This window comes from Ipomoea nil, unplaced genomic scaffold (assembly GCF_001879475.1).
Source record: "Ipomoea nil cultivar Tokyo-kokei standard unplaced genomic scaffold, Asagao_1.1 scaffold0672, whole genome shotgun sequence".
Classification (NCBI taxonomy): Eukaryota; Viridiplantae; Streptophyta; class Magnoliopsida; order Solanales; family Convolvulaceae; genus Ipomoea; species Ipomoea nil.
The window spans coordinates 1,544,518-1,572,072 of NW_017617100.1; the positions used below are offsets into that span (position 1 = coordinate 1,544,518).

The following is a 27,555-nucleotide window of genomic DNA, read 5'->3' on the forward strand; positions in this document are numbered from 1 at the left end:
CGACCGACCTGTCGAGAGGTCTATTCCGGCGTTAGTAGGGTGGACAACTCCACTTCTAAAGCAGCGGCAGAGAGCAGAAGCTGTGGCTGGTGGTTTTGGACAAGGAAGAGTCGAGCCACGCAATCCAGAATATATACCAACCCAACCAGCTTCTCACATTCCTGCTGTTCATGCTTAGAGTATCCCTGAGGTACAGAATGTTAGGATTGATGCTGAGGAGGTATGTTCATTTTGTGTTTTTTTTTTTTTTTTTAAAAAAACGCATATAAAGTTATAATCATATGCACGTTTAGTATTTTTATCACGCACGTTAGAATTTACTGTGGCGCACACTAGTTGATCACCTTTTGCATATTACCACGGTTATATACATATCGGTTGAAAGCACATTAACACAATACAGAACGCACATTAAGCTCTGTTAGATGTAATTAACATTGATACACATCATGTAATAATCATACAAACGTTGATTTCCCACACAGGAATACTGCAATGCATATGAACAGAGTTTAAAAAACTTCTGTGATGAGATGAACAATCTTATTCAATACAACAGCAGATCATCCTGCATCATCCACAACAGAGATAGGGTCAGGAATCTGAAATCGCTTGCACACAAAGCACTTGCTGCTGCAATTCCAGTGGTGGAATCAACCCTTTCCCAAGAGGAAAGAAGTGCTTTTGACCTTGAAACATGTACTGCAATTGAATTTGCAATACAGAATTAGGTGAAATATATTAGGGAATCTTGTGATATCCCTGCTTCAGACTCTGCAATTAGCCCCCTTCAAACAACCCCAATTCCAACACAACCACATACAAATACTCTGGATGATATTGCACATGTTGCCTCTATCTACCTTAATGAACAACAACAAGACGACGTTTCAGAAGAGGAGCATGAGGATTCAGACCAACAGCCAGAATGTGCTGAAAAAGAGGGTGAGCAGGTTGAGGCTGTTGCCAGAGAAGCTGTTGCACACGTTATAGAACAAACTATAGTTCAGCAGGTTGTGAGTGAGCAGGTTACGTCTGTTGCCAGAGAGTCTAATGCAGGCGTTGAAGAACGAACTGGAGTTGATGAGGTTCAGAGCGAGCAGTTTAATGTTGTTGCCAGTGAAGCTCTTGCAAACGTTGCACAACAAACTAGAGCTAATGAAGTTGATAGTGAGCACATTAAATCTGTTGCCAGTGAAGCATGTGTAGACGTTGCAGAAAACACTAGACTTAAGGAGGTTGAGCAAGCTGAGCATCCAGAACAAGTTTCACTGATGGACAGTGTTACACATGCTGATGGTGAGTGTCAGAAAACTATGACTGCTAGAAATGAAGAGCAACTAACAGTCACACCAGACATTTCAGTATCTGACATAGAGCAAGGTGAGATTGAAATAAATCTTCCAGTGTCACCTATTGGTGCCGGGGCGAATGCGAAGGACGCTGGGCATGCAGTTTTTCTTTCAGAACTTGTAAGCATACCAAAGCCGTGTCTTAGTGTTCAAGCAGCTCATCTTCCTCTCGATGCAGTGCCTCCTGGTGTTCAAGCAGACATAGGGCAAGGTGAGATTGAAATAAATCTTACAGTGTCACCTATTGATACCGAGGCAAATGCGAAGGACGCTGAACTTGTAAGCATACCAAAGCTGTGTCCTAGTGTTCAAGAAGCTCATCTTCCTCCCGATGCAGTGACTCCTGGTGTTCAAGCAGACATAGTCCCAGAAGCAGCAGCTTCAAAGAAAGCTGGAAAGGCTATATCAGAGCCTGCTGAAGATCATCAGCAGAGAGGACGGAGAACACGAAAACGGTCAGAAACAATGAAATCCCCGTTCTTTTTAAGACAGGTGCAACTCTCATTACCAATCACTACTGCTGAAAAAACACTTAAAGTTTGGATTGAAAAGGCAGATGAATCGATTGAGTAAGTTATACCTAAGATCCCTATTTATTTTTTATTTTTTATTTTTTTTGCTAATTGATCCTGCTAAAATCTTGAATTTTTTATTTTATTATTTTTTTGTTTTTTCTAATCTTTATGTTAAATATTTTTATCTGCATATTTGTAGCTATGATAAAGTGTTTGAGAATGGTGAAAAACTCCTATTCTTGATCAATATGAAATCACTGCTAAAGAAACAGCATGTTGAGTCGGCAGTGTTAGACACATGGAGTTTGATCCTAAACTACTTGGAGTATAACTGCAGTTCCAAAGACTCAGTTAAGAGATTCTTTTTTACAACAAATGTGGTAAGTTATTCTTTGAACCAGTTATAGTTTCATGCACATTTAATAACATATTGAAGCATCTATAGGATTGAAACTGTAATTGTAAACTTTTTCATTTAGGCATGCACACGATAACATATGCTTTCGCAGGCTTTGATTTCATAAAAAGATATATAAAGTAACATCACTTATTAATGAAATGTATAATTAATATCTAAACGACATGATTTTGTAGACAAATTGTATTGTGAATGCACCAACAGAAGAGATCACTGATAAATTCTACTCTAAGTTCGAAAAAGAAGTGGATGGGGAGCTTGAAGCTTATGATAATCCTTTAACCCGACGTTTGGTATATTATATTCCAAATTCTTTAAATAAGATTTGTATTTATTCTTTCTCTGTGCTAACACATTTAAAACAAATTCCAACTTGCAGTTCTTTTTTCCAGTCATCAAATCTGATCACATCTATGTAATATGCATTGATATATTCCCTGGGTATACACGGATTGATATACTTGACAATTCCTCCGTTGGTGGTACTAGCACAGAAAAATATGGCAATCTACCTCGTACATTGGTAAGTATTGACTCACACATTTTAAGTCATTATACAAACTTTAACATTTTATTATAATTTTTTTTAAAAAAAATAATTTTATATTTTATTGCAGCAACAATATTTTGCGCGATATTTGAACAGTAGGATGTTGTACAACGCTTCAGACACACTTAAAAAAGCTGTAATAACAAGAATGGAGATGAGATGTCGAGATACAACAAACAAGCATGACTGTGGTGTATTTACAATGCGCCACATGGAAACATACATGGTGACTGGATCGAGCGATTGGGACTGTGGCATCAGGAGGGGAAAGACAAAAGATCTTGATGATCTCAGGATCAAGTACATTGCAGCGATTTTAAATGCTGAAAATAACCAATTGTCCACTGAGAACAACAAAAAAGCTGGTCTTGAAAAAAAATAGCCCACTTAGTATTAGTTTATGTAATTAGCAAACATTAATATATTTTTGTTATATAAAAATCCTTTTGATACCTTAAGCAAATTAGGTTATATTTTAGCGCACATTACAACTTGCCTGACTGCATATCTTAATGTGCGTTCATTTGCATACTAAAAATAACATTGAAAATAATAATTATTAAAAACAAAGAAAAAAAATCAAGTAAATTAATGTGCGTTCATATTCATCATTACGTGCGACTTACTAACGAACAACGTGCGGCACCTCATATCTTAATGTGCGTTCGTTTGAGTACCAATTGGGATAAATCATTTCTCTCATTACTCTTTTAATATGCGTATCATATCTCTTTAATATGCGTCTCAAATATCTTTAATAAGCGTCTCGTATATCTTTAATATGCGTCTCGTGTATCCTTAATGTGCATATCATATCTCTTTGATGTGCGGCCGTTAGAATAATACTTCGGTATGCATTTGTGTTAGTTTATTTCGCGCATTCAACTTAAAAATATCACTGTTCTATCATTTAGAAACAAATTTCGCACACTCCGGTTCTAAGACAACTGAATTAGTACTCCACAGAAATCATATCTCTTTGCGTATCATATCTCTTTGATGTGCGGCCGTTAGAATAATACTTCGGTATGCATTTGTGTTAGTTTATTTCGCGCATTCAACTTAAAAATATCACTGTTCTATCATTTAGAAACAAATTTCGCACACTCCGGTTCTAAGACAACTGAATTAGTACTCCACGAGTACTCCACAGAAATCTTCCTACATTCGCCTTCTTCAGATTCCAATATCATTTTTCAAAAATTTTACAGATTACAGCCGTAATTCTCCATTCCAAACTGTTTTTAACAACATCGCACGCATGGCGTCGCCGGGAAATGCTCCACAATCTGATAAATCTACTCAAATAGCAGCTACTGCGCAAGGTAAATTCGACCCCTGTTCATCCCAATAATATCGTTTACTGATTAATTTCACGCACGGTATGATTTCCATGTTTATCTCAGAATGATACAAAAAAATAAAGTTTAGATGCAAACACAACGTCATGATACTTCAACCATGCTATGGGCTAAATTGTTGCAATATATGTACATATATATACTCATTGACGCATACTAGTATCTAATTGTACAAACATGTTTTTTCAACGAACTGAACTTCAAATTCATACATTAGGTTTTTATTAAACACACACCTTAAGTAATGTTTGTATTCAATTTACTTTAGGACCTAACACACAATAAGTACTACAATATCGCATAACCTGTACTCACCTGACGCACATTAAATTTCAGACTCCCTGAATAAGTTATACTGACACGCATATAAAGAACTATCCTAACGCACATTAACTTTCAAAACTCCCATATCTTTATGTTACATAACTTATGTAGTTTTCCTTGTGCAAACTACATTAAACTTACTGCACATTGATCATGCATTTACCCTTCCTTGCATTTATTTATTTTTTTCAAAAAAAACAATAGGTAAAAAACGGAAAAGCCAGCAGAAATTAGATATGGTTATTGCTACATCATCTGGGGGGGGGGGGGGGGGGGGGCTGTACAGGTTGGAAAACAAAGACAGCGATAAAAAAATAGAAACCAAGGAATTTATGACGGTGTGCCTGAAGTTAAGAACAGGGGATCAACAGCTAAGTTGGTTGACGCAATGAAAGATTTTAGTGCTGAACAACGAGCTGCAGTCAATGATATAGGTTTTGGGAGTATCATTAGCCTGCAGATTACTGAATTCCCAATACGGCTGAGCTATTGGATACTCCATAACTACGATCCAATGGGCAGAACCTTAACATTGCACTCTGGTTCCAAGCTTGATGTGACAGAAGATGATGTTGAATCTGCCTTGGGCTTCCCAAGGGGACCAATTGAAATTGCATATGAGAAAGACAGGTTGTCTCCTACTCTCCCACTGTTCTTGGATTGGAAAGCCAAGATTCAACCAAAGAACCCAACCAAAGTCATGTATGGTGAGGCTATTAAAGCAATGATGGAGTGCACTGATTGAGGAGACTGGTTCAAGATCCACTTCATGGTGATACTAAGCTCTATGTACATCGATGGCCCTAAGAGTGGCTATGTTGGTCCACGCATCTTAGATACATTAAATGATATCTCCAAAATCCATGAATTCAATTGGTGCCGCTTCCTATTGCAGCGATTGAATACTGCAGTACTTGCTTGGCAACCAACCCCGACTGGTTATTTCCCCGGGTCCCTCCTGTTCATGCTTGTAAGTCTTACATATGTATTTGTTCTATTTAAATTACAAAACATAGTACCTTCTGTTGCTAACATTTGTCATTTGTATTCAGGTACACTATGTTGATAGTGTTCTGTTACAATTCCATAGACCTGTTAAAAGAGCTATTCCAGCTTTAATAGGATGGACAACTAAACATTTAAAAGACCGAGAGTTGGAAGAGTTTAAGTCTGGGGCTTTTGGAAGAGGCAGAATTCATAAACGTAATCCCCAGTTTGTGCCCACTCAAACGTATTCAGAAGAATTTGATTGTACTAATCAACCGAAAGTGGAAGCTTTTCCTGCTGTCAATGGTCAACAACATACTGAAGTACAACCTGTGCCACTTGAAAGAGTGAAGGTGTGTTCTTCATTCTATGACGTTTTTTGTTCATTTTTATTCAAACTACTTTCACTTATATTACTGTATAATTGTAAAGCACATTATGTTTTACCATAACACGCACAATAATTCATGTGCTTGCAAATTTAAAGATCCTATTCCACGCACATTATGACATAATCGTACGCACATTAATTCTTGCAACAGGAATTCTGCACTGGTTATGTACAGTTTATGCAAAGGTTTTCTGGTGAGATGGTAACCTTGATTGACTACTCAAAAAATTCACCAGCCATGTTTGAAAACAATGAGACTCTAAAAACCCTGCATTCAATGGCTATGAAGGCACTCAGTCCTGTAGTTCAAGGCGTGCAATCATGTCTCTCCCAGGAAGAGCGGGAAGCATTTAGCAGCCAAGACTCCTTTTGGGGCGATCCAGAAACATATATTGCAATTGACCTTGCAATACAAAAAAGGAAAGAATATTTGGAAGAACAGCTGTATGAAATTCCAAGTTTCAACCTTTTAAAAATACCAACCCCAAGCCCCACTTGCAACAATGCTGATACTGCTACAGTGACCTCCGTTGCCACTTCCAATCCAAAGGAGGCACAGACAGAAACCAGCATCTCAGATGATGTTTTAAATATTGCTGCTTGTTACGTTGTTAATGATCTTCAGCAGACTACTTCGAATGGGAACAAGAATGACCAGTTTAAGTCTTGTGACGAAGAGCACCATGCTGACAGTCCAAATAAAGAACATGTTGAAACACATAACACTCAGAATACAAATAAGAAAAGTGTTAAAGAAGCTGCAAAAGAAGCATCAACACCTGTTGAGGAAAGACTACAAACACACTGTGCGCAAATCAAAAAGATCTATTCGATGGACTATCCATGCTTTACAATGAACCTGAACTTCACTGCACCGCACACTCCAAATAAAATCATGCTCAACAACTGGGTTTATACCGCCAATAATACAAATAAGTAAGTTACATTTCAAATTCCTATATGTAAAATGAATTTCGTAACAAGTTAGTGTTTCCTTTATGCTATTAAATGTTAGTGATGTGTGTGAGTTTTATACTTAATATGCCTGAAATGTCTGCTTAATGTGCGTCTATGTAATGCTTAATGTGCGTCTATGTAATGCATAATGTGCGTCTATGTAATGCTTAATGTGCGTCTATGTAATGCTTAAAGTGCGTCTATGTAATGCTTAATGTGTGTCTATGTAATGCTTAATGTGCGTCTATTTCATGTTTAATATGCCTGAAATGTCTGCTTAATGTGCGTCTATGTAATGCTTAATGTGCGTCTATGTAATGCTTAATGTGCATGTGTATTTACTTACTGATTTTTTTACTTCATATCTGAAAATTTTTGTAGGTGTGAATTTGTTTTTAAACATAGAGACAAACGTTTATTGATGATTGAGTTGAGGTCATTGAGAAAGGGTGAAAATGTGGAAGCAGGTGTTTTGGACACTTGGAGCTTAATTCTAAATAAAATCTACACCTTTAAGTATTGTAACAAAAGGCGATTCTTTTTCTCAACGACACCAATTGTAAGTTATTTTATTATTGATTTATGATTTCATGCACATTAACAACTGTCTTGAAGCACACACTGCAATGCTAACAAGATTATCATACTCCTGTAGGCATCTTCTATTGTGTATAAACCACCTGGATATAGTACTGATCAGCTGTATGAAAAGTTTCTAGAAAGCGTTAATCATGATATTGACACTGCTACTGGTGACCCTATGAAGTGTCGTTTGGTAAATTAAATTCTACATACTTAAATTACATTTGTATTTATAATTTCTCTGAACTAAAAGTGTACAAAATGCAGTTCTTTAATTTTTCCCAGTGATTGCAGCTGATCAAATATATGTCATATGCATTCATATGGATATCTATCATACATGCATACACATACTTGACAGCTCTTCTGCTGATGTTGCTGGTATTGCCAAATATGGTCAAATACCATTTCTTTTGGTGAGTACTAATTAACACATTATAAAACATTTTATGAAATCTAGTTTTTTCTGTATTTAATGCTTTTCTATCTATTTGCAGAAAGACTACTTTGTAAGATATTTGAACGAAAGGAATTCATACAGTGCTGCAAACAGACTTATAAAAGCTACACCTGAAAGAATGCTAATCCAATGTAGTGGCCCCGAGAAGAAAGGTGATTGTGGAGTACTTACAATGTGCCACATGCAAACATACATTGGGGGTGGAGTGATTGGTTTTCAAACTGACAGCAGTGAAATTAAACCATCAGATCTTGCAGACCTCAGGGTCAAATACATTACAGCAATTTTGACTGCTGAAATCAATGAATTGTCTGTAAAAAACATGGAAAAGGCTGGTATTAAGTTCGAAAAATAATGAATATTTTTTATTGTTAAAGGATTTATTAATTTACATTATTTCAATCTTGATGAAAACTACTTTGTAAGATATTTGAAACACATTAATATATATTTTCACGCATCTTGTATGTTGCATGAACGCATATTAAAAATCAACTTAATTCATACAATTTATATTCTTAATATGCGTTCACTTAACCTTTAACGTGCTTTTAAAAAAACTTTAATGTCCGTTAATTTTCGTGACAAATAAAAAGTTGAAATAAAAAATTACATTACACATTGCTTAAGTTCATATCTTAATGAGCGTTCGTTTGCATACTAAAATAACATGGAAAATAATTATTATTAAAAACGACTATAAAAAAAAAAGAATATAAATTCAAATAAATTAATGTGCGTTCAAAAACACCATTATGTGCGAGTTATTAAAATACAACGTGCGGGACCTCAGTTCTTGATTTCCGTACGTTTGAGTACCAATTAAAATAAATCATTTCGAAAAACTCCTTATTATGCGTCTCATATCTCCTTAATATGCGTCTCAAATCTCTTTGATATGCTTATCATATATCTTTAATATGCGTCTCATATCTCTTTAATTATGCGTCTCATGTCTCTTTAATATGTGTCTCGTAACTCTTTAATATGCGTCTACTATCTCTTTAAAATGCATCTGTTATATCTTTACTATGCGTCTCATATCTCATTAATGAACATCCGTCCATCTAACACTTACTATGCGTAGATGTAATACACAATGTGCTAGAAAAATATAACTTATCGTTCTCCATTTTCATAACCAAATAAAGTAGATCAAATTTCTGAAATAAAAAAAAAAAAAAAAAAAAAAAAAACAAATGTATATCCACGATAACTACATACTATATAACAACAGAAAATTGAAAAAGATTTGGAAGCAAAAACAATGGAAGTCGCAATGCTAAACGATCGAGAAATGATCGACAACTGGGCGATTCTTTGAAAAGCAAAAACAACGGCGACGGCAATGCGAACGACGATATAGAACAGCGATGAAAGTTAATTTAATCAAAATTACTAAATTCTCCCTCAGTACGCGAATACAATTAAAAGTACGTGAATTTCAAACTTTAAGATCAACGGTCAGGATATTTGTAGTCATTAAGAACGAACGACATCCTCGCAACCCACAACCGCACCTAACAGTGCCACCCGCACCAGAACCCTTGAAACACTATATATATATATATGAAACACTATTATTAAAAAATCCTTGTTTACAAGTCCTTGCCCACAATGCAAAAACAAAATTCCTTCACCCCATATCTCGAGTCAACAAATAACAAAGAGATAAATCATGATAACTCAGTAGCGTATTAGGTGAAAAGACCAGCGATTAATGCCCACAAAAAAAATCCTTATTAATTTATTTGTATTTACTAATGATGATCTCAATAGTTTCAATTTCGTCGCTACCTATTGTTCTAATCAATATTATAATTTTACCATTCTCCCAAAAAAAGCCTTAGTGTACGTGTTGATATAATCATTAATTAAGGATTAACCAACAACCTATATATATTAATTGAATGGTGTGTTTTAGCTCCATTAGTTTATTCATAAGGACATTAATAGCTAGGATACAAATATATAATATTCATAAGGACATTAATAGCTAGGATACAAATATATAATATTCTCGATAATTTTATATCATACAAGACATAAGTACATAACTAACTTATGATAATTGAAACTTTAATAATGTTATTTGTTTTTTTACACGAATGACACAAGCTCATAAGAAATCAATTCAAAATACATTACATTCAAAATGTTCTTTCACCACACGTACAGTAGAAAATAAAAACATTATTATATATAGTAATTTTACTTCAATTCAACACCTTTAATTTAAATTTCTAATGATGTTTATTATGAAGCTTCATGATAGCAAGCAAGACAAGCAAGAGAAAAAAGGCAGCAGCAGCGAGCGACACCGTAACAGCACCTCCAACTTGTCCACAAAATCTCCCAAAAACGTTGCACACTTTGTTCCACCGCACATGAGAGTTACCTTTGTAGCCAAGAAGCCCAACCGCAAAGGCTGCTCCGCCGCTAGAAAACAGCAGCGCCACCATCACTAGGTCAAGTACGATCACCACTAACGACGCCACACGACTGCTCTTTTGTCCTTTACCTACCGACGTTAAGACCAGGGAGACAACGGCGTACCCACATGCAATGGCATTCACCACAACGAAGTACCTTTAAGAAAATGTATAGGGAGTAATAAATATGATTGAATATTGAACGTACATTCATTACAGTTTATATAGTTTGGTGCACCAATAAGTGGAATTGGACAAACAATCATTGAAGTTTATATAATTATATTAGGTGAGAGAAATAAAGTAATAGGTGGATCGGAGTTGGAGAAGTACGTAGAAAGTATTAGAATTGAACAATCAAATTGAAGTCAGCAGCAGCTAGCTAGTTGCGGTTCATCACATCAACATTAATGCATGCCGCCATTCACAGTTGACAGTTGAACTCAAAACAACTTATGTTCCAAGCATTAATTCTTGCATGCGTAAGCCATGCGATATATACTACCATATATATATATATATATATTTGCGACCACTCATACCATACAATCAACCACCATATATATATATATATATATATATATATATATATATATATATATATATATATATATATATGTTTGCATTAAGTAAGAACCACTTCTTAGATGAGAACTGCAAACTTGTACATGAAAGCACAAACTACAATATACGAGACACACAATCTACCGTAAGGTATATTGTGTACATTCATGTGATTCTCATGTTCTTACTATGGATTAGTTCTCATTTGATCATTAATATATATATATATATATATATATATATATATATATATATATATATATGTGTGTGTATGTGTGTGTGCGCGCGCTATTTCATCCTTATCATCATAATGACAACAACAACAATGTTAATGATCGTAGCAAATTAAAGACAACAATTCTAAATAATACTAATTTTTCTACTAAAACTCACTATATAATGTTCACTTATGATAAGGCCCGAAGTATTAAAAAAAATTCTTTATTTTATTTGCTATATATAAATTAATTGCTCCCACTATAATTAAGTTAATAAAATATTTATGTAATAGTCAGGTAAACAAAAAAAGACATGTAATAATAACACTTGTAAATATTAAGGGATGGTTTTATTAAAAAAAAAAAAAATGTAACATTGCCCAACAACTTCAAACTTGATCTTAAATTTTAAATGAACTATCTAGTTCACCAGATTATTCGGTTATTGAAGTAAAGACAGCAGCTGTGCCAGTATGTGTATGTATAGAGAGGAGGAGAAATTAATGCGGGTATTTGTATAGGAAAATAACAAGTGTATTTATGACATAAAAATATTTTTAGTACGGTTTGTCCTCTTATGTTGTTTGTGGATTATTATATGCACATGAACCGGATTTACTTAGTGCAAATTTTCGAATAGTAACTACGCATTTCTATTGTTGTCTAAAAATTTTTTTGCTATTTATACTGCTCTAGCTTTGCTAGAAGAAAAAAAAAAGTTGTGAGATACTTTTTTCTAATTCAATAACTTGTTAATTGTCACATTAACAAAGAGGAAAAGTATGTGTAAAAGGATTGCACCCTAATTTTGAGAGATTTACATCTCTTCTTCTAGAGACGTGGTGGAGCGTCTAGTTGTATAAAAATAATAAAAAAAAAATAAATTAAGAAAAAAAAAAACCTTGTGATATATATACAGCTCTCAACCGTACCACCGAATTGTGAGAACTACATGTTTATATGTACCCAAAAAAATCATGTTTAGAAAAATTGCATGTTAATATTTAACAAAAAACTTAACACAAACTCATTTGGAAGTTCAAAATCATGCATGCCCTGATGCCCACGATAAATAATTAAGGATAAAATTATAATTATCATAACTCGAAAGACAAAAATAAAAAGTATTTAACTATTATTCATTGTACGGTAGTGTGATGGTATCCCAGTTACCATTCCATTTGGATGGTTATAGACTTGAACTCCGGTGGTGGGGACATAGATTCTTTGGACTGTAAATGTTTGAGAAAGTATAGAACAGATAATACCTTGTAAAAAATAATGAGTATTTCAAAAAATAAAACTAAAATTAATTGAACCAATTATTATGTAGTATGATGACACTTCTCTATTATTATTTTTAAAATGCACAAGTGTCAAATAAGCCCATCTACTACTGCGAAATGCTCAATTTCCACCACGAACTAAATTAAGTGTCAAATAGGTCCATCTACGAGTTAAATTTGTTCAATTAGCTTTTTTTACAGGTTAATAACAGGTTACCTATTTAATTATTAAAATAAATAAATAAAATAAAATAAAATAAATAAAAATAAAAATAAAAAAGAATACAGCCACCGGCTGTCCTCGCCGGATAGCCGGTGGCTGCCATTTCAAAGACAGCTGTGGCTGTCCAGCGAGGACAGCCGGTGGCTGTATTTTTTTTAAATAATTTTTATATTATTTTGAAATTATTTTTTTAATAACTAAATTGGTAACCTGCAAAAACAAGTCAATTACCTGCAAAAAAACTAATTGAATAAAATTAGTAGGTAAGTGTGGTTAATTAGCGTTTAATTTAGTTCATGGTGGAAATTGAGCACTTGACAATAGTACATAGGCCTATTTGACACTTCTCGCTTTTTAAAAACAAAACCTAATATGTAATGAGTGGCAAACTGGGTCAAACTTGTGACCTTTCAAAGAGTTACAATTATATGGCTTGACCACAAAATCTTTGACAGAAAGGTATAATATAGTTATATATATACTTACACGAAGGCAGACATGTATTTCCACTCAGCGGTGACCGGAATATTCATCGCCGGCAACGTGGGGATGATCTGCATGGCTACAACCTTAGTCTGCTTGTCCAGTCCAAGAACTAGGGCGGCCGCAAGGGTGTTTGCAAAGGCCAGAAGCCTCAAACCAAACTCTGCCCACCTCATATTTTGCTTCTTAGCCACCGCCAACTCTTTCACTTGCCCACCGCCCACCTCCATTCCCCGTTCTCAAAGCACTATGTTAAGAAAAAAAAAAATACTCTAAAAGGGAAATTAAATGAGGACTTGTAGGGGGTGATATGGAAGATGGATGAAAATGGATGAGGCCATGAGGCTTATTATATAAGCATGTGGTACGCATCCATCTGTGGACCAACCACCCGTACTTCAAATAAAAATACTTCGATTTGAACTACTTTTAAGAATAAGATGTGAGAATAATTACTTTTAACATTTAAAGAAAATTCTTAAATTTCAACTACTATAAATAAAATAAAACAGTGAAATTTTTGTAAGTAATATGGAATAGAGTTTATGTGCGGTTGTGTCTTCCCGTGTGGTCAGTGCGACCGCATCAATAGTTATACAAATATGCACCAATAATGTTAGGAAATGCACAATAAAAAAATGCACAAATTAGTTACGCATCACAAAAAACGCACCATTAGGTATGTATAAAAGCACCACACAATGTTCGGAAATGCATAAATAAGTGTGAAAAATATAATGCATTTTTTGAGTGTGTTGTGAATTTTTAGTGTATTATTTTTAGTGTATTTGTGCATTTCATTGTTGTGCATTTTTCAACACCATTGATACATTTTTTCAAGTGGCTGCACTAACCGCATGAAAAGGCACAACCGCATTTAAGCAGAAGAAGTCAGTAATATAATAATTTTATTTTCACATAAAAATATCACTCGTGTGTTGCTATTTCCAGTTTTAGTTGTCATGCTTAAAAAGGAAATAGGAGGATAAACTTTTTGTTTTAAATCAATCTCTGTTTTTTTTTTTTTTTCAACAACTTGAATTGATATGGCACTTATGGGACGTGGATGAAATGACACATGTTTCTTTTAATTTAATTAGATATCTTAATTTAACATGATTAGTTTTGGTGTGTGAGGTTTTAGTATATTCTGACTAAAAAAATATATGGTCAAACAAATATTTACGTAGAAAATTTTAGGACCCTAGCCAGATAAACTTACTTTCCGACCACTTCTTGTGAATGTCAAACATTTTGAGTAAAAATTTTAAAATTTAAAATTTTTGGCTGGCGAAGTTTATAAATTTTCACTTCACCTATATCTTGTAAAGGTCAAAATTAAATTCAAGAGAAAGAAGGGAAGAAGAAGAGGAAGAAAACGACGGCCAATTGAGAAGATGAGGAACAAATGGAAGACAATTTTTTTTTTTAAAGCAAAGCATAGAAGGTATCTCTCACAAAACCATTAAAAAATATTATGTGAGCAATTCAATTACAATGTAATATCTGTTAATACATACTTTCTCAACTTATTGAAGCACAAAAAGGCAATACCACCACTAGAGTTCAAATCTGTGCATTTAAAAAAGTCACTGCTATGCCACTTGACCACAAGGTCTTTGGCTCTTACCCCTTTGTTAGTTTTACACAATTTTTAACATATAAGTAAAAGAATTTCTTTTATAAGTTTTTCTCTCGCCCTATTCGCGAGTTCTGTCGTTTTTCGTTTTTTTGACTGATAACTGTTAAAACTTCCGTTTGCAACTGCTTCTCAAGGCGGTTCACTCGCTTCTTCTATGGCTGCACCGGAGATTACTGATAGGTGTGCTCAACTTACACTTGCGGACGTGGATGACGAAGGCATATCTTTGCAAGTTCCTGATCATACTGTTGATGATGGGGTTGAGGATGATGGATTTTATGCGGTGGGTAGATTGGTGACTGATAAACCAGTGAGGTTCGCGTATTTTCAGGATACTATGGCCGGTGTATGGAGACCTGCCGTGGGGGTGAATATGCGCGAGTTGCAACCACGAAAATTCCTATTCCGATTCTATCATGATGGTGATCTTACTCGTATTTTGAACGATGGCCCTTGGACTTATGATCAAAGTTTGTTGCTTATGAAACGGGTTCAAGAGGGTGTTGATCTTGAATCCATTCCCCTTACTCATGCTGACTTTTGGGTGCAAATCCATTCCCTGCCGGTAGGTTTACGCTCGGCTTCGGTGGTCATGGCCATTGGCTCCTTCTTGGGCACGTTTGTTTCTACTGATGAGCGTAATTTTGATGGGGGTATGCAGACTTTCTATAGGGTGCGAGTGTCTTTGGATGTGGTGAAGCCTCTCAAGAAACAAATGAAACTGAAACGTGATTCGGGTGAGTGGGCTGTTGTTGATTTCAAGTATGAACGCTTGCCGAAATTTTGTTTCTTGTGTGGTGTGATTGGGCATGGTGACAGATTCTGTCTTAAGGCGCTGCAGGACTGTAATCTAAACGCGGTGAAACCTTATGGTTCGTGGTTAAGAGTGAATCCTGGGCGTGCATTGCCAAATCAGAATCAATGCTGGATACCCCCTGAATCCACCATAGAACGTCGCCGCTGGATTTCTCCGGTTATGGCAGAGGCTGCTTCCCATACTGTTGATATACATGGTGAAGGCAGTGAGATTCAGGGTGATAGAACCACTTGCATGCAACCTACTGTTTCTATGGACTCTGATGAGTTGCCCATTTTGAACATTGGCGATCAAAAGAGGAGAAGGGTACTACAATCTGCTTCAATTGGCCAGGCTTCTGCATCTGTTAGTATTGGTGAGAGTACTTATCTAGATAACAATGGTGTTCCGGCGGGACTTGCAGTGCAGGCCCGCCAAGATCAATGAGTCTCTTATCTTGGAATTGCCGGGGGCTTGGCAACCCGACGGCAATTCAGGTGTTAGCGGATATGATCCGCTCGAAGAGGCCTGTGGTGGTTTTCTTAATTGAAACTTTTTTAGATAATAACAGAATATGTTTGTGGATATGATCCGCTCGAAGAGGCCTGTGGTGGTTTTCTTAATTGGAACCTATTCGTGTACAACTCGGTTATCAGAATATGTTTGTGGTGGATGCAATTCGTCATAAAGGAGGCTTGGCGCTATTGTGGAAGGATCCTGTTCAAGTACATATTTCAGGATTTTCTAGCAACCATATTGATTCACACGTGACTCTTGATGTTCTTAGACCTACTTGGCGATTCACGGGATACTATGGATACCCTGAAAGTACTCGACGCCGTGAGGCATGGCAGTTCCTACGTACATTGGCAGGGTTGAGTACTCTCCCATGGGTTATTATGGGAGACTTCAACGACCTACTATCGCAATCTGAAAAGCGTGGCAGACTCCCTCATCCTCAGTGGTTGTTGTCGGGTTTTCAGAATGCAGTGGCGGATTGTGGGTTACAGGATTTCCCGTTCTCGGGTAATCAATTCACTTGGGAGAAGTCTCGGGGTACTCCTAACATGATCGAAGAGAAACTAGATCGAATCTTTGTCACTGATTCCTGGACTTCGATTTTTGACAGGGCATATGCATGCACATTTGGCTGTACTTACAGTAACCATTTACCCCTTATCCTTTATCCTACGGTAACGGAGGTGCATGGGAGAGGAAGGAGGTTTTGCTTCGATAATGTGTGGCTCCGGGAGGATAGGTGTAGGGAAATTGTAAGTAATACTTGGGACCGTAATTCTGGTCGGCATATATTAGAACGCATGGCAGCTTGTGGGGTGAATCTGTGGAAGTGGGGAAAGGGATACAACAAGGATTTCCATCGTAAAATTGAAACTTGTAAAAAACGCCTTGAGATGCTACGTATGGGTAGGGATGCTTCCAGTTTCCTAGCTTATTCTAATACTGAACGTGAGTATTTATCCCTACTCGATCAACAACATCACTTCTGGAAACAGCGGGCGAAGGAACATTGGTACAAAGGAGGCGATTTGAATACACGATATTTTCATAATTCTGTGAAAGCCCGAAGGAGAATGAACAAGATACATGAGTTACGTAGAGATGATGGTTCTGTTGCTAACTCTATAGAGGACAAGGGAGATGTCATGGTAAATTATTTTGATTCTTTGTTCACAGCCACTACGTGTGAAATGGGAGAGATTTTACAGCATATTCAGCCCCGGGTCACCGCTAATGAAAACACTATGCTGCTCTCGGAGGTTAGCTTATATGAGGTACGGAAGGCTGTGATGCAAATGCATCCAGATAAATCTCCCGGCCCTGATGGACTAGGTCCGGGCTTCTTTCAACATTTCTGGGATATTATTGGCCATGACGTGACCATGTTTTGTCGCGATTTCATTGGAAATACTACTCTTCCTGCAAAGGCTAATGACACTTTAATTGTGTTAGTGCCAAAGAAAGTCAATCCAGACTCCATGAAAGATCTTCGACCAATTGCCTTGTGTAATGTTTTGTATAAAATTGCTTCTAAAGTTTGTGCTAATCGGTTAAAGCCTGTACTTCATCATTTAATCTCTATATCACAGAGTGCGTTTGTACCCGGGCGATTAATTTCAGACAACATAATGATAGCATATGAGATACATCATTATTTAAAGCGTAAGACTCAGGGGAAGGAAGGAGCCGTGGCCTTAAAACTTGATATGAGTAAGGCGTACGACCGAGTCGAGTGGTCTTTCTTGCGTGAGATAATGTTGAAAATGGGATTTGATGTTAAGTGGGTTGCTATTATCTCTGAAATGGTTAGTACTGTGCGTTATCATGTTTTGTATGATCAGTGTCAGTTTGGCCCGATTATACCAGGTAGAGGACTCCGACAAGGGGACCCCATGTCGCCTTATTTGTTCCTTTTTATTACAGAAGGTTTAAACTCTTTAATAGATCATCATATATAACGAGGTTTAATCCTGTTGAAACCCTAGGCCCGTTACAGTGGGCCCATTAGGTTATAGCTAGTTTTCAGTATAAATTATTGTAATCTGTACAGTTCTAAGTTGAGAAATAGATGAAACCCTTCACACTTTCACATGGTATCAGAGCCTAAACCCTAGATAGTTTTTCCCCTCTCTTCCCCGCCGCCGCGCCGCCGCCGCCACCGGAGTTTCACTGCCGCCGCGACTGGTCTTCTCTCTCCGACCTCTGCCTGGTGGTTCTTCTCCTAAACCGAGACCACAGGCCTCACCGGAGCTCCGTCGCGAGTCTGTGCCCAGAGTCCGGTCGCCATCCGCCGCCGCCACGCGCCGTCGCCGTCGCCGGGAACCGCCGCTGTTTTCCGGCCATAACTCTCTCCTCCGATCTCCGATCGAGACGCCGTCACCACCATTGGACTCGTCTCGACGAGACGCTTCCGGGAGTGTTGAACGTTTTCCTCGCCACCGCCCGCCGCCGCCGTTCTCCGGCCACCGCCGCCGCCGCCGCCGGTCACCGCCGGTCAGAGAGAAACAGACAGTGTGTTTTTTCTTTTTGGGTAATCTCTATGGCTTCCTTTACCTCTTATCCCACCATTACTATGGACAAATTGGTTGGGAGTGAAAACTACACTTCGTGGGCCGCTTCTGTGACACTCTGGTTCAAAGGCCAGGGGATGTTTGATCATCTAACCAAAAAGGTTGGGGAAATTGAAGAGTCGAAGAAATCAGATTGGGAGAAGTCAGACGCGTTATTGTGCAATATGTTGTGGCAATCCATTGACCCTAAATTATATCTTATTTACAAGTCTTATGACACTTGTTATGATGTGTGGAATAAAGCTAAGTCATTGTATACTAATGATATCCAAAGGCTATATTCCCTTGTATCTAATATGCTTAATTTCCGTTCCACTGCTGATATGAGTACACAGGATTTCTTGGGTCGGATAGAAGCTTTACAGCAGGAGTATCATAATTTACTTCCATATCAGGAGACGTCAGAAAGTCATATGAAGCAGTATGATAAGTTCTTTATGGTGATGACCTTGGCTACCCTTCGGCCTGACCAGGTTCACATTCGTGATCAGATTTTATCCAGTCCTAGTGTGCCTACCTACACTGACGCTGCTGCCAGACTGCTTCGTATTGCCTCAACTCCCTCAGTTGAACCTATTGGAGAGTCATCAGTTCTAGCTACTCGAGCTGTGGATAGAGGACCTTCTGGACCATCTAGTGGTGGTGGTGGTCGTCGTGGCAAACGTCCTCGGTGTGAATACTGCCACAAAGATGGTCATACCAAAGATCGTTGTTGGAAGTTACATGGCCGGCCTCCCCGTTCTGTTAATCTGGCCCAGGCTGCTGCATCCGAGAGTCAGACTCATGAGCCAACCTCTACCCCAGTTGAGATGACCTCTAGGGAATATGAAGAGTATCTCCAACTTAAAGCAGCATCCCGCCTTGAATCTTCCACACCTAATGCTGGTACTTCCTCTTTGGTTTGTCTTTCACACGCCAATACTCCAAACTCTTGGATATTGGACTCAGGTGCTTCAGATCATATTTCTGGTAACCTTTCTCTTTTGCATAATGTGTCTAAGTCTAAGACTTTACCCATGGTCACCTTAGCTAATGGTCATCAAACACCAGCAATTGGTGTTGGTCAGGCTTCCCCTATATCGTCTTTTCCTTGGAGTCTGTTTTATATGTCCCTAACAGTCCCTTCAACCTTATCTCTGTGAGTAAAATTGCCCGTACTCTCAATTGTTCCATAACCTTTTGTGCTGATTCGGTTGTTGTGCAGGATCGCAGTACGGGGAGGGTGATTGGCACCGGCAATGAGTCACAGGGCCTCTATTACATGCGGGGTGGTGATGTTGCTGCTTCTGCCTCTACAGAGTCTCCTTTACTTATTCATAGTCGTTTGGGTCATCCTAGTCTCTCTAAACTAAAACGGATGGTCCCAGGTCTGTTTGTTGAGTCTTTTGATTGTGAGTCGTGTCATCTTGGAAAGCAATCACGTCAGTCTTTTCCGAGAAGAGTCAATAATCGGGCTGCGTCCCTCTTTGATTTAGTTCATTCAGATATATGGGGTCCTTGTCGTGTCAACTCTATTTTGGGTTTTCGTTATTTCGTAACCTTTATTGATGATTATTCAAGGTGCACTTGGGTTTTCCTTATGAAAGATCGTTCTAAATTGTTTCAGATTTTTCAAACTTTTTGTGCTGAAATACAAACTCAATTTGGCAAACTCATTCGTGTTTTGCATAGTGATAATGCTAAAGAATATCTCTCTCATCCTTTTCAGTCATATATGACATCTCGTGGTATATTGCATCAAAGGTCATGTGTTTACACACCTCAGCAGAATGGGGTGGCTGAGCGTAAGAATAGACATCTAGTAGAAATTGCCCGTACTATGTTGTTACACTCCCATGTTCATTCTCAATTCTGGGCTGATGCTATCCTTACTGCTTGTTACCTGATCAATCGCATGCCATCTTCTGTTCTTAACAATGACACCCCATATTCCATTGTGTGTCCTTCTGTTGATCCTTTCCCTATTCAACCTCGTGTTTTTGGGTGTGTTTGTTTTGTTCATGACATGACTCCAGGTCGATCCAAATTAGATCCTAAAGCAGTCAAGTGTCTTTTTGGGTTATTCCCGTGTCCAAAAGGGTTATAGGTGTTATTCTCCAGCACTAAAGCGTCACTTTGTATCCGTAGATGTCACCTTTATTGAGTCCACACCATTTTTCCAGTCCTCATCAGGAGACACGATCCCTGTCTCTGAGGTGCTCCCCATACCTTATCTTGGTCCACTTCCTCTTGTCCAGTCCACTGTTCCTCCAGCTCAACCAGCTCCTCTTAACCCGCCTCTTCAGGTTTATCACCGGCGTCCTCGCCCTGCAGTTCCTGAGGTCCCTAGTGACTTGCCAGTACTGTCCGATCCTCCGGCTGCGGTTCCACCACTTCCACTGCAATCTGACACTGATCTCACTGAGGCACCTATTGCTGTTCGAAAAGGTACACGTTCTACTCGTAACCCCCATCCTATATATACCTTTCTGAGTTATCACCGTGTCTCGTCCCCTTACTTTGCATTTCTTTCTCACCTATCTTCTGTGTCTATACCCAAATCCACTCGTGAGGCTCTCTCGGATCCAGGTTGGCGTCAAGCCATGTTAACAGAAATGGAGGCCCTCCAGTCTAGTGGCACGTGGGAGTTTGTTCCTCTTCCTCCTGGTAAAACTGTGGTTGGTTGTAGATGGATTTATACGGTGAAAGTGGGCCCTGATGGCGCAATTGATCGTCTTAAGGCTCGTCTGGTGGCAAAAGGCTATACTCAGATTTTTGGTTTGGATTATACTGATACTTTTTCCCCGGTTGCTAAAATTGCTTTAGTTCGTTTACTTTTGTCTTTGGCAGCCATTCATCATTGGGACTTACACCAGCTGGATATCAAGAATGCCTTTCTTCATGGTGATCTTCACGAGGAGGTTTATATGGAGCAACCACCTGGGTTTGTTGCTCAGGGGGAGTCTGGTATGGTATGTAAACTTCGCCGTTCTTTATATGGTTTAAAGCAATCTCCACGAGCTTGGTTTGGAAGGTTTAGTTCTGTGGTGTGTGAGTTTGGTATGACAAGAAGTGCAGTTGATCATTCTGTTTTCTATCGTCATTCTAATGAGAAATGCATATACCTTGTAGTATATGTGGATGACATTGTTATTACAGGGAGTGATCAAGAGGGCATATTTCAGTTGAAGGAGTATCTCTTTAGTCGGTTCCAGACTAAGGATTTGGGTAAGCTAAAATACTTTCTTGGAATTGAAGTGGCTCAATCTAGCAGTGGTGTTGTTATTTCTCAAAGGAAGTATGCCTTGGATATCTTAGAAGAAACTGGCATGCTGGACAGTAGACCGGTTGATAATCCAATGGATCCGAATGTTAAACTCTTACCAGGACAAGGGGAGCCATTGCCTGACCGAGAGCGATATAGGAGATTGATTGGAAAACTGAATTATCTCACGATCACACGACCGGATATCTCCTTCGCAGTTAGTGTGTTGAGTCAGTTTCTTGAGACACCTTGTGATTCTCATTGGGATGCTGCTGTTCGTGTTCTAAGGTATATCAAGAGAGCACCAGGACAAGGCTTAGTATACGAAGATAGAGGACATTCACAAGTTGTTGGGTATTGTGATGCAGATTGGGCTGGTTGCCCGTTTGACAGACGCTCTACTTCAGGTTATTGTATTCTCATTGGAGGTAATCTCATATCTTGGAAAAGTAAGAAGCAGGATGTGGTTGCTAGGTCCAGTGCTGAAGCAGAATATCGAGCCATGGCGCTTGCCACATGTGAGCTTATGTGGCTTAAACACCTACTACAAGAATTGCAATGTGGCAATGTTGCCCAAATGACGTTGATATGTGACAATCAAGCAGCTCTACACATCGCGTCAAATCCTGTTCATTGAGGTTGACTGTCACTTCATTAGAGAGAAGATTGTGTCAGGGTGTATTAAAACTAGCTTTGTTAATTCTGCAGATCAGTTAGCTGATATCTTGACGAAATCCCTTAGAGCTCCTAGAGTTGAATATATTTGTAACAAGCTGGGAGCTTATGATCTATACTCTCCAGCTTGAGGGGGAGTGTTGAAACCCTAGGCCCGTTACAGTGGGCCCATTAGGTTATAGCTAGTTTTCAGTATAAATTATTGTAATCTGTACAGTTCTAAGTTGAGAAATAGATGAAACACTTCACACTTTCACAAATCCATGGTATAATGGTGTCAAGGGGTGCACCAATGGTATCTCACCTATTATTTGCTGATGACTGTTTTTTGTTTTTTCGCTCAAATGAGATGGAAACTATTCGTATGAGGTGGATACTTGATGTGTTTTCTCTAGCCACTGGACAGCAGATTAATTTTGACAAATCTATTAAAAACATGAAAATAAATGAGGGATATAACTTTGATTGAGACTTATATATATATATATATATATATATATATATATATATATATATATATATATATATATATATAAGAGTCGAAGATGTTAGTCGTCCTTAATTAAAATGTAAATTGTGTCGATTCATAGTATAAATTGTATTAAATGTTTGTTATTTGTTCATCTATATTTTGTTTCCAATTTTATCCTTTACATCTTTACTGTTGATATGTATTTTAACATTTGTTTTTAATTAGAATTAAAAATATATTAATGATATAAGTGGCATAAAATACTTTTGTTTGATGTTCTGTGTTGTACATTTATAATTTCTTATCATCTTTATTACGATGATGGAATTAATTAAACCGGGGTCCGGATTAATTAACCCGCATGAAAAAATAATTGTAACAAATATGAGATTAAAATGATAATAGGGGTATATTGTAGGGAATCAATAAACAAGTACACAAGGATTTAACGTGGAAACCAAAGCGGTAAAAACCACGAGCCTTTTTGGGCTAAGCCAAGCCGAAAGTCTTTTATTATATTTGTGGCAAGTGTGGTACATGTACATAGACAGCCATGGCCATGGAATGAATGACGAAAAGAGCATGTATGTAGAAGAGAGAGAGAGAGCCCCTTTGTCTGATCCCAAAGCCTTTATATAAGGTCCTTCCTCTAGTTGCAATCTTCCCTAATATTAAGGCCAATAACATTCCTATTTTCTTGCCAGACTTCTTCTTCTTTGACTAACATTATTATTATTATTATAGATAATAATAATAATAATAATAATAATAATAATAATAATAATAATAATAATAATAATAATAATAATATTAATATGGCACGCATATTATATTATTCCATCACGAGTCCCCCACTTTCTTAATCGCAAGTATTTGTCGGTATAAGAAAGTAGAAAACTGATGTTCACCGAATAAAAATGATAACGCTGGAGTGCATCCTTAACAAAGAGCATAGTCTGGACTACATGTTTGTGCGCGGAGCACCAAAGTATGTTTGTGCGCGGAACACCAACGTATTCGTTCGCCTGTCGTGTTAGCCATTAGGTCAAAGTGTTTTTGCCTTGGACCCGTAGCTTCCGTTCGGCGATAGGCGATGTCGGACCTCGTATCGCCACTAGGGCATCAAGGTTGCGTTACGTCCGTTCAGCGATAGGCGAGGTCGGACCTCGTAACGCCCTTAGGACGTTTTAGCGATTCTTGGGTTGGAGTCTTCTGACTCGCATCCCGAATCCTTCCGTTCAGCGGTAGGCGAGGCCAGACCTCGTACCGCCCCTAGGGTGTCAAGATTGCGTTACGCCCGTTCGGCGATAGGCGAGGTCGGACCCCGTACCACCCTTAGGACGTTTTAGCGATTCCTGGGTTAGAGTCTTTTTGACTCGCATCCTGAATCCTTCCGTTCGACGGTAGGCGAGGTCGGACCTCGCACCGCCCCTAGGGGTGTGACGACTATGGGTTGAGTCCCCCGACTCGCACCCATAAGCTCCTCCGTTCAGCGATGTGCGAGGTTGGACCTTGTATCGCCCCTAGGTATGATGAGTCTAAGCTAGCTATCGCAGTTGCCCGCGAGCGTGGCCGCCTTCCCGGGGGGCCAACATATATGTAATAAACCAAAAATAGGCTCTTTTTTATCCAGGTAGTGAACAAGGACGGGTCACGTATCACCGTTAAGGTATACCAAAGTCGGGGCTGGCGCGCACAACTACGACCATGGATCAACCCTTATACTTTACTTTGATGTAATAAATAATTCAGTGTCCCATTTTGCTTAGTGATCCACTTATTAATATCATTATATTCTATTATTTAAGAAACATATAATATATATATACGTACGCATATTGTGGAATTCTATTATATAAGAAACATATAATATATATATACGTACGCATATTGTGGAAATGCATGCATGCCTTTTCCAAACTATGGCCATTGTAAATTCGCAACGATCAGTGGTAGGAAAACACCAAAAGCGATCAACCGAACTGGCCAACCAACCAGAAACCAGCGACTCCGATCCGCGCCTAGGTGGTGGCTTTGCCTGTTATGGCGCCTGAGACGACACCAGTCCAGACCTTCCTCCCGCTTGTGCATGCCCGTCGTTTCCAGTGGATCAGAGAACGAGATGACGGGCTCGCAGCGGCAGAACACGGGTTCTAATGGGGAGCAAATTAATCTTGCAGGACAGAGCACACAGATCACCTTCGGCCTGCGAACTTCAACCATACGAGGGAGCAGACGATCGGCACGAGGTTCGGATGTAGCTTTAGAAAAACAGACCAACCAATTGATATAGATTTATCCAAGCATTCGTATGTGCATTGAACCAGAGATCGCCATGGATCCCTTTATAGTACACAGTGACATCACATTTACAACATCACCATGCTCTTGCTTCTAGCAGCGATAGCTCCATGGACCACAACATCAATTTCATTAGTGGCCACACCAAGTTGAATTATGCGAGTAGCTGCATCTAAAACTTCCCTTGCTATACGGTAAACTATGGCATGCGATCACGTTCGTCGTTTCCCCCATCCTTCTTCTCTACCTCTCTCAGGGTTGACTCCACAGGAAAATGTGTCGAACAGAGCATCTGTGTCTTCTAGTGTCCAGTCTTTGGTTTAAGGGAGTAAGGTGAAGAAGTATAGTTGAGCGATGGAATTCAAAGCATCAATAAGTTCAAGAACCTGAACACTTCGCAACTTGGACGTAGCTTTTAAAAGATATGTAGTTCCTTGGACATCTGGCGATCAGACTTGGGAGATGTTGGGAGGTACGCCAAGAACGTTAGCAGATGCCATGGGTCCAGTGCCGCTAATGAACGAGGAGGGCAATCCAAAACCATTCCGTTCACGATCATCCAAGGGCATGTACTTCAGATCCCCTGGTTTTTGCGATCAGAGAACGTGCGGCTGAGGATGGCGAAGGAGACGGCGAGCATGAAGAAAGCTAGCACCATAGATTGTAAATGGTTCGACTTGTAAACTCATGTTACCTTGCAGACCTAGATCAGGATCATTCGCGCCATTGGGATTTGCAATTCTGCTACAGTAGGCGACTGCATCCGCGACGATACATCAGCAGAGATCGAAGTAATGCATGTGTCGAAATTCCATGCCGCCGTGGTCAGCACTGGTTTTATGGTTACGGGAATGAAGATCGGTAGATAAAGTTGGGTTGCAAGAAATAATGGTGACATCCGATCCATGCCATCTCCGATCGGCAACTTTCGGCGATTACACAATAAATATATAGTAATTATGGTAATGTATGTGTGCATTACAAGATTTGAGCAGGAAAACCTTCAGCACGTATAGTATTATCCTATGCACAGTGGCATTCAGATCGGATTCTAATTCGTCTGTGCCGCGTTATTTGGACGTGCGATCCGTAGTTATCGAGACATCTTCCACGTCCACTCGACGCAGCAGTCTTATTGGGAATACGAGATCATCGGCACGTCGGGTTTCATCTTTAGGGACAGTGCGATCGTGTTCGAGAGACCCGGCGGAGCAGAGCCTTAGGTGATGGCGTTTGGAGACTCCACTGCGTCCTACGTCGGGCGTCCATGGAACTTTTATTCTGGCATGGTTGTCATATAATTGTACGCTCGAAGGGCTATTGAAATGGGATTTGATCTGCCATTGTTGAAGTGTTCATAAGAAACGTTGATTAAGGAGAGCACGCTCAAGCTTGTACAGCCGCTCTCAACAAGAGCACCAATGATGGAATTAATTAAACCGGGGGTCCGGATTAATTAACCCGCATGAATAAATAATTGTAACAAATATGAGATTAAAATGATAATAGGGGTATATTGTACGGAATCAATAAACAAGTACACAAGGATTTAACGTGAAAATCAAAGCGGTAAAAACCACGAGCCTTTTTGGGCTAAGCCAAGCCGAAAGTCTTTTATTATATTTGTGGCAAGTGTGGTACATGTACATAGACAGCCATGGCCATGGAATGAATGACGAAAAGAGCATGTATGTAGAAGAGAGAGAGAGAGCCCCTTTGTCTGATCCCAAAGCCTTTATATAAGATCCTTCCTCTAGTTGCAATCTTCCCTAATATTAAGACCAATAACATTCCTATTTTCTTGCCATGCATGACTTCTTCTTCTTTGACTAACATTATTATTATTATTATTATAGATAATAATAATAATAATAATAATAATAATAATAATAATAATAATAATAATATGGCACGCATATTATATTATTCCATCAATTACGCTAAATTTATTTTTTTTTTCTTTTACCAATTCTACCTACACTATATATAATTAATTTAATACAAACGCAGGCATACATGTGTGTATGTTTTGATTTGTATACACTTTCAATAACTTTTATTGTTCATTAGACATTATCCAACTATTATATATATATATATATATATATATATATATATATATATATATATGAATTATGCGGTGTTGTAGGGTTTTGTGGTTTTGCAGGCTCCAGCAATTGGGGTAGGCACTAGGCAGGCCAGGGTAGTTGGAGTGCGTGGAGGCTGTGAATTT

General features: G+C 38.5%; 2 protein-coding genes across 2 annotated transcripts; one reads left to right on the forward strand and one right to left on the reverse strand.

Moving 5' to 3' along the window:
- Positions 1 to 10,006: 10,006 nt before the first annotated feature.
- Positions 10,007 to 13,410, reverse strand: LOC109174907 (CASP-like protein 1E2). Its single transcript, XM_019324145.1, has 2 exons — positions 13,107 to 13,410; positions 10,007 to 10,486 (listed from the first exon to the last, which is right to left on the reverse strand). The coding sequence occupies exons 1-2, from the start codon at positions 13,331 to 13,333 to the stop codon at positions 10,141 to 10,143; spliced, it is 573 nt and encodes a 190-aa protein (XP_019179690.1). The 5' UTR covers positions 13,334 to 13,410; the 3' UTR covers positions 10,007 to 10,140.
- Positions 13,411 to 14,899: 1,489 nt separating this feature from the next.
- On the forward strand, positions 14,900 to 15,988 carry LOC109174935. The gene has a single exon (XM_019324176.1). The coding sequence runs from the start codon at positions 14,900 to 14,902 to the stop codon at positions 15,986 to 15,988; it is 1,089 nt and encodes a 362-aa protein (XP_019179721.1).
- Positions 15,989 to 27,555: the final 11,567 nt, after the last annotated feature.